The 8,375-nt window shown below is 56.8% G+C and overlaps 1 protein-coding gene across 5 annotated transcripts in view; it reads left to right on the forward strand.

The window, feature by feature from the left end:
* The window catches only part of SBK1 (SH3 domain binding kinase 1), a 34,925-nt gene extending 31,553 nt beyond the window's left edge, over positions 1–3,372 (forward strand). For 3 of the 5 annotated variants that reach the window (XM_058680692.1, XM_058680691.1, XM_058680693.1), the window contains exons 4-5: positions 254–1,119; positions 2,286–3,372. In XM_058680692.1, coding sequence (XP_058536675.1) covers positions 254–1,084 — 831 coding nt within the window. In that variant the 3' untranslated portion in view covers positions 1,085–1,119; positions 2,286–3,372. The remainder of the gene's footprint in view (positions 1–253; positions 1,120–2,285) is intronic. The other 2 variants (XR_009247571.1, XM_004586839.2) reach the window with 2 other exon arrangements.
* Positions 3,373–8,375: the final 5,003 nt, after the last annotated feature.

The following is an 8,375-nucleotide window of genomic DNA, read 5'->3' on the forward strand; positions in this document are numbered from 1 at the left end:
CCACCTGGCGGCAAGGGGGCCCTGCAGCCAGGGAGTGGAGACTATGCTGGAAGGTGCCGGGCACTGGCTGGCTAATGGCTCACAGTGGCCACCCACTAAATCATGAGACAGCGGAGGGGGAGCTCATGGCGCCGTGGCCAAGTGGTTCCTGCATCAAGGAAACTCCAGAGTCCACCCAGAGAAGGGGCAACAAGTGGGTGGGATGCGGGAAGGAGCCGCTGAGGGTGACTGTCCTCTCCGCGCCGGCTGGCAGGTGGGGCTCCCCGAGGACACCGTGAAGCGCTGTGTGCAGCAGCTGGGGCTGGCACTGGACTTCATGCACGGGCGACAGCTGGTACACCGCGACATCAAGCCCGAGAACGTGCTGCTCTTCGACCGCGAGTGTCGCCGCGTGAAGCTGGCTGACTTCGGCATGACGCGCCGCGTGGGCTGCCGCGTGAAGCGCGTGAGCGGCACCATCCCCTACACGGCGCCCGAGGTGTGCCAGGCCGGCCGCGCCGACGGCTTCGCCGTGGACACAGGCGTGGACGTGTGGGCCTTCGGCGTGCTCATCTTCTGCGTGCTCACGGGCAACTTCCCGTGGGAGGCGGCGTCGGGCGCCGACGCCTTCTTCGAGGAGTTCGTGCGCTGGCAGCGTGGCCGCCTGCCAGGGCTGCCGTCACAGTGGCGGCGTTTCACCGAGCCTGCGCTGCGCATGTTCCAGCGCCTGCTGGCTCTGGAGCCGGAGCGCCGTGGGCCGGCCAAGGAGGTCTTCCGCTTCCTCAAGCACGAGCTCACATCGGAGCTGCGGCGCAGGCCCTCGCACCGCTCGCGCAAGCCGCCTGGGGACCGTCTGCCTGCGGGGCCGCTGCGCCTCGAGGCGCCCGGGCCGCTCAAGCGGACGGTGCTCACCGAAAGCGGCAGCGGTTCCCGGCCCGCACCCCCGGCCGTCGGGCCTGCACCTGTGCCCGTGCCGGTACCCGTGCCGGTGCCTGTGCCCGAGACCGGCTTGGCGCCCCCGGGGCCCTCCGGCAGGACCGATGGCCGCCCAGACAAGAGCAAAGGGCAGGTGGTGCTGGCCACAGCCATCGAGATCTGCGTCTGAGCCGCCCTCGGGCCTGGGGCACCATGCACATCCAGGTGAGGACGGGGGGGAGGGGGGATGCGGGAGCCTCCCTGGACCCCCATCCCCACCCCAAGCAACAAGCCGGTGCTGGTGTTGGCAGCAGGAGATGGAAAAGAAGCCACCGCCACAAGTAGAGGGAGGCGGGCCGGCTGTCCCTGGCCCGCCACAACAGCCTGGTGACCATGCCACCTGCAGACACCTCCCACGCGGTCTCGTGGGGGCGAGTGCTTGACCTGGAGGAGCCGAACCCTGCAGACCTGAGAGGATTCCAGAGGCCCCCACCCCACCCCCATCCCCACCCCCACCCCCCCACACACACTGGGAGCAACGGAGCGTGGGGGCTTCACCCCCCTGACACCCCCAACCCCGGAATCCCGCCAAATTCTGCTCCTGACTGTTGGCATCCCCTGGCAGATCCACATCTTCCCTCCACCCCCCCCACTCTTACCCACACCTGGGGCCCTGGGCACAGAGAAGGACTGAAGTTGGGCGAAGGAGGGGCTGCAGGCCGCTGGGCACTGGCTGGTATGAGGACATTGCGCTGAGACCCACCGCTTGCTGGGGAGGCTGTAGGGAGAAGCCAAGCCCCAGGAAAATGTAGCAAATGTCTGGGTGCCGATGTATGCTTGAGAGTGTGTGTGTGTGTGTGTGTGTGTGCACAGGACGTTCCTGGGGCAACAGGCCCTTAGTGACTCCTCCACACCCTTGTTCCCAGCCCTGGCTCTTGTGCGGGACCCTGCTGACTAGCAGAGACCCTCCCCCTTAGTCTCTTGCCACCTGTGGACCCTCCCAGCCTGCAGTAAGGGGATCCCCAGCTAGGAATCTCAGCTGGGTTTTTATTGGTGTCAAACCCCTTAGCCTCCAAAGACGGCTGATGTTTTTTTTTTTTTTTCCTGTGTCTCTCAGGTTGCTGGAGGGGGGTTGGGAGCTGCATGCGGTGTGGTGTGGGAGTGCCGAGGTGTGGGGTGCTACACTGCAGGTGTGGCTGTATAGAGTTCAGGTGTGAGTGCGTAGGTCTGGGTGTGGCTGTGTAGAGTACAGGTGTGTGTCTAGGTGTGAGTGCGTAGAGTACAGGTGTGTGCGTAGCTGTGAGTGTCTGCCTAGGTGTGAGTGCCTGGGTGTGGCTGTGCCTGGGTGTGGCTGTGTAGTATGTAGTGCCTAGGTGTGTGTGTTACCTCAGATGTTCCAGTGACTGTGTCCGGCTGCCTCCAGAGACCTGCCCGCCTCTCAGGGTGCCTGGGCCTGCATCTTCCCACAGCGCTCAGAGGAAGCAGCCCCGAGGCATCTGAAGGACCCTTCAGACACCAGGGCAACAACACTGAGGGGAGCCCAGCCTTGCCCAGTGCTCCCGGGTGACCACCCTGCCCTCTCTGGAGGCCTGGGATCCCCGCAATAACCTCAATAGGGGTGAGGCTGTGCCCTCAGCCTGGCCATGCCCCACCCACGGTCCTGGGCCACCCCTACTAGGTGGGTCCCTACTGGGTTCTGGGGCATTGATGGGCCAGGCTGGCTTCGAAGAGTCTCTGACCGCCCTCTGGCCTGGAGTCCCCTAATACCACCACATTTCCAGCTCTGCCCCTCACTCCCACCATGCAAAGGGCTATAGGTCCCCTGCCCTGCCTAGGTCCCGTTTACAAGCTGTGTGGCTGCCCCAGGGCCTGGCCCCTCTCCTCCCTGGGGACATGGGACCCTCCACGTGCCAGGTAAGTAGCAAAACCCCTCCTGCCAAGGGCCAGGTCTCCCAGAAGGCCCTCCCCCTCACTGCCCCCGGCCCAGCTGAAGCCCGAGGGGCCACAGGGGCCACCTCTCCCCTGCCGCAACTTCTCCTTTTGCCTTAGGCCTCTCCACACCCTGGTGTCTCCTGCAATAACAAGGAAGCGAAATTCCAACAGTCCACGTGCCCGCCAGGCCCTCTCTCTTCTCTTTCTCTCTTTTTCTCTGTTAAGATCCTGTTTGGGAGTTGGCTCCCTCGTCGTAGTATCTAGGATGTTAGCGTTGGGAAGGGACCGTAGTTTCGTAGCCCAGCCTGCCCTGGGTTTGGAGCCACCAGTCTGGCCCCAGACAAACCCTGTCAGGCCACGGCTGCCACCGCCGCTGTTGGCCGGGTGGGGACCCTCTGCCCTTTCTAGGAGATGTGTTGGTCACAGATGTTTACCTCAGTTGATGTTACAGTCAAAGAAACAAACAAAAAATACTAGCAAAAAATAACACCGTAGACATGGAGATGTAGAAAATAAACAAAACAAACAAAAAAACTAAAAAAAAAAAAAAAAAGCCACCTGTTTTCCCTTGCAGTTCTGTGAAGGTATTTTGTGTGTGTGTGTGTGTGTGTGTGTGTGTGTGTATGTGTGTGCTCACACCCTGGGTGCCAGGTTGTCCCCCACCTCTGTCCCAGCCCCCGTGTCACCCACACTGCCCCCCGTCCTTCGGTGCTTCCCAAAGACCCTCTGAGCTGGCCTGTGGGGTGTGGGGAGTCCCCTGGACAGGAGGGGGGCACAGAGCAGCTACAGGGTCTCCCATCAGGCCCATGGGGCAGAGCTGCCCCCCACCAAGGCTGCCCGATGTGCCCTGAGCCCACGCTGTGCTGCTGGGACAGTCCTGGCAGCTGGCTTCAGCATCCAAGCCCAGCTTGGGGCCTGGGGCGGGGGTCTGGGGGGGCAGCCCAGGCCCGGAGCGCCAGACACTTGTGTCTCGTCTTCCCCACCCCACGTGTTTGTAAATATCCTGACCTCTTTCACCCACTCCCAGAAGGTTTTTAAATGTCTTATTTACTTCTCTAATCATGACAATTGCTATAAAATAAACAAAAGTTTAGAAAAATCACCGCCGACTGGCTGTTGTCTGTTTGGGCTGTGGGGTGACAGTACACATGAGGTCCCTGGGAAATCGAAAGCCTGACCCTGACAGGTGCTCTGCCGAGTCTGAGAGAAGCCCCGGGTCAGGGCTCAAGGGTGGCAGGGAACAGGGAACCAGCTCCTGCCCTGGAACCCAGCTCCAGCTCGGAGCCCCTGGGACGGGCAAGAGACACTCACTGAAGCCCAGAGGGACAGAACACACTGGTTGTTCCAGCTTCCACTCTGCGAACACTTAGCGAACACATGCGTGAACTGGGCTTCCTGCTGCTTCCCAGCTCTACCAGGGGTAACGCCCCACTTCCCTTGCTCCGGATCCCTGCTGTGATGTCAACGTGTGTGTGTGTGTGTGTGTGTGTGTGTGCGCCTTGTCCTCCATTCAGAGCGTAAGTTCTGTAGGAACAGTATGCATGGGGGGGCACATCTGGCCAACCTGCAGTCCCTCCCCAGCCCCCATGTCAGCAGCAAGGTCTGGATGCAGTGATGCACTTTGTCAATGAGTGGATACATAGTGTCGCTACCTGGGGCAAAAGGATACAGCAATTAGCAAGAGAAGCAATCTCTGTCACATTGCCGACACTTCAAGAGGAAAAACAGATATTAAATAGGTTATGAATTCATGAATTGTTGGGAACTGCATTAAAAAAAAAAAAAAAAGACAATGGGCCTGGCAGCATGGCCTAGTGGCTAAAGTCCTCACCTTGAACGCGCTGGGATCCCATATAGTTGCCGGTTCTATTCCCGGCAGCTCCACTTCCCATCAAGCTCCCTGCTTGTGGCCTGGGAAAGCAATTGAGGATGGCCCAAAGGTTAGGGATCCTGCACCCGTGTGGGAGACCCGGAAGAGGTTCCTGGTTCCCAGTTTCGGATCAGCGCAGCACTGGCCGTTGCGGCTCACTTGGGCAGTGAATCATCGGACGGAAGATCTTCCTCTCTGTCTCTCCTCCTTTTTGTATATCTGACTTTCCAATAAAAAATAATAAATATTTAAAAAAAAAACAAACCCACCCTGATCAGATCAGAGGGAGGGTGGTGAGGAATTTGATCAAAGCTATGTACACAAACACCCATCATTTCAAAACGCCAACCACTCTGCGATGCTGGCAGTGGCTACCTCAGGACAACAGGCCCCTGCCTTTCAGAGACTGCTAAGGGAAGGGGGCTCATATGGTGGCACCCTCATTCCGTACTGGAGCACAGGTTTGAGTTCCTGCGGCTCTGCTTCCAATCCAGTTTCTTGTTGCTGCACCAGGGAAAAAGCAGCCGAGGAGGGCCTAAAGAACCTGGCCCCATCACCTGGATGGAGTTTCTGGCTCCCAGCTTCAACCAGGCCCATCCTTGGCTGTTGCATCCATTGGGGAAGTGAACCAACAAATGAAAATCAGTCTCTCTCTCTCTCTCTGTGTGTTTCAAATAAGCAAATGTCTCAGGGCCTGGAACAATGGCTCAATCGACTTCTTCCTCCCTTTGTAAGCACCAAAATCGCATCTGAGAGCCAATTCCTGTCCCAGCTGCTCCACTTCCCACCCAGCTCCCTGCTTGTGGCCTGGGAAAGCAGCAGATGATCAAAACCTTCGGAACCTGCACCCATGTGCGAGACCCAGAAGAAGCTCCTGGCTCCTGGCTTCAGATCTGCTCAGTTCTGGCCGTTGCAGCCAGTTGGGGACTGAATCAGCAGGTGGAAGATCTTTCTGTCTCTGCTTCTCTCTGTAAATCTGACTTTCCAATTAAAAAAATAATAAATCTTATGAAAAAGTAAACTAAGCCCGTGTTCTCTCCTGTGTCAGCATGCCAGAACTCACCACCAGGGGGCCTCAGTTTGCCACCATCTGGTTTCTCTTGCCAGTCGTTGGGCGTGACCACAAGGACATTGGGACACCAGCCTCCCCCACGCTCTGCCCTAGAACCCAGGCAGCCTTCGTAACCTCTAGGTCCTTGCATTTACCCTGGGTCCCTGCCTACTTTTGGTGATGGCAAACTTTATGGAGGGTGCTTCATGTCCTTGCCTGTGGTCAGACTAGACTAACTCATGTTCCAGTAGCACTGAATCTCAGAAAGTGATAATCGTAGTTTGGGACCTTTTTTGCCCCAAGATGCTCAGCAAGAAAATTTTCCTGACCTCGCGCCGATGCCAGCCACCGGAGCCGAGGCGAGATAAGCCATGGTGGGAGAAGCTACCTCAAACCTCTCGTTACATCCTTCCCCCCTGCTCAGTTACATTCACTTCTTGGATGAGGAGTCCCTCCTCTTCCTCTCTCGAGACCCATACAACCCTCCAGTGTCCGGCTTGGGGAGGGCTGGGCAGAAGATGACACTTCAGAAGTGCCCACAGTGCCGCCCTGGCAAGTGGCACTTCAGGCCAAGGTGCAAATCCAGCAGCCAGAGTATAGAAAGCAGACAGTGACTTCCAACGCAGGGGACACTCAAGGACAGGCAGGAGGGGCTTGGAGACCCGGGCTGGCTCAGCCTCACCCTGGGACTCCCTAGAGAGACTATAAACCTGAAGGAAGCTTGATTTTTTCCCCCCCTGTGTATTATGGGGGGCTCAAGTCGATTTCAAGATCAAAGCAAGATGGGGAGTAATTAGATGGTAGATGGCTGAGGGTTCATTCATGTTGCAGTAGGGACCACAGAGGCCAGCAGTAACAGGAGGCTAGTTCTGTCTTTTGAGCACCTACTCCCCCTTTTTAGGCAAAAGCACCCAAATTATCTTTGTAGTCTTCTGAATCTGTGTGGTCGAAGTGGAACTGATTCCAGCCCTGAGCCCCAAGGGGTGACCAAGACCACGTGGACTGAATGTAGTCATTCAGCCTGTTCCATGACCCACAGCCACTGGCTCCTGCAACCCAAGTTGAGCAGCCCCTGGCTTTCCTACTCCTATGAGGAAGGAAATTATTATATTTTAAATATTTATTTTATCTTTTTTTAAAGATGTATTTATTTTAATTGCAAAGTCAGATATACAGAGAGGAGGAGAAACAGAGAGGAAGATCTTCCGTCCGATCACTCACTTCCCAAGTGACCGCAACGGCCGGTGCTGTGCCAGTCCAAAGCCAGGAGCCCAGATCCTTTTCTGGGTGCAGGGTCCCGAGGCATTGGGCTGTTCTCGATGGCTTTCCCAGGCCACAAGCAGAAAGCTGGGTGGGAAGTAGAGCAGTTGGGATACGAACTAGTGCCCACATGGGATCCTGGAGAATCGAAGGCAAGTATTTTAACCACTAGGCTATTGCATTGGGTCCATGATTGAGGCACTTGGGATGCCACCTCCCATATCGAAGGGCCTGGATTCTCTTGCCGGCAGCACTTCTGATTCCGGTCTCCTGGTATAGTCACCTTAGGAGGCAACCAGGGACAGCTCAGGTCCCCAGAGCCCTGCTCTGCCTGTCTCAGACTTGGCCTACGCTCCCGCTCCTCCCCCTCCTCCCTCTGGAGCCATCTGACGTGACTTCCTGTCAGTCGGCTCCCAGCTGCAGGGATGATGACATGACCGGAGGAGCCTATGGTGCCTGTCACACACCATGACACGCAGCCTGGGCAGCTTCAGGCAATCACCAAAGGGTCAGAAAGCTTGGGGCTAAGAAGTTGATCTGCTCATTAACATGACCCTCCTGGAGAGCTGGGAGCAGGGGTCCTGCGCGGTACCCGTGTGTGACACCCGGATGAAGTCCCAGGCCTCTGGTTTGAGCCTCACCCAGCCCTGGCCATCATGCCCATTTGGGAAGCAAACCAGCTGATGGACAACGTGTGTGTGTGTAACTGCCTTTCAAATAAATTAATCAAAATAAAATTATGGCAACATCGAAACAAATGTGAATTATAACCTGAAACATCTTTTTTTTTTCTTTTTTTGTTTAAAAGATTTATTTATTTTTATTACAAAGTCAGATATACAGAGAGGAGGAGAGACAGAGAGAAAGATCTTCCGTCCGATGGTTCACTTCCCAAGTGAGCGCAATGGCTGGTGCTGCACCAATCCAAAGCCGGGAACCAGGAACCTCTTCTGGGTCTCCCACACAGGTGCAGGGTCCCAAAGCATTGGGCCGTTCTCGACTGCTTTCCCAGGCCACAAGCAGGGAGCTGGATGGGAAGTGGAGCTGCCGGGATTAGAACCAGCAACTATATGGGATCCCAGCACGTTCAAGGCGAGGACTTTAGCCACTAGGCCACGCCGCAGGGCCCCATCTTTTTTTTTCAAAGACTTATTTATTTTTATGGCAAAGTCAAATATATAGAGAAGAGGAGAGACAGAGAGGAAGATGTTCTGTCCGATGATTCACTCCCCAAGTGACCGCAACAGCCGGTGCTGTGCCGATACGAAGCCAGGAGCCAGGAACCTCCTCCAGGTCTCCCATGTGGGTGCTTGGATTGGGTCCTCAGCTTCTGACTCAGCCTGAGCCGTAGTAGACGCTTGAGGTGGG

This window comes from Ochotona princeps, chromosome 24, assembly GCF_030435755.1.
Source record: "Ochotona princeps isolate mOchPri1 chromosome 24, mOchPri1.hap1, whole genome shotgun sequence".
Classification (NCBI taxonomy): domain Eukaryota; kingdom Metazoa; phylum Chordata; class Mammalia; order Lagomorpha; family Ochotonidae; genus Ochotona; species Ochotona princeps.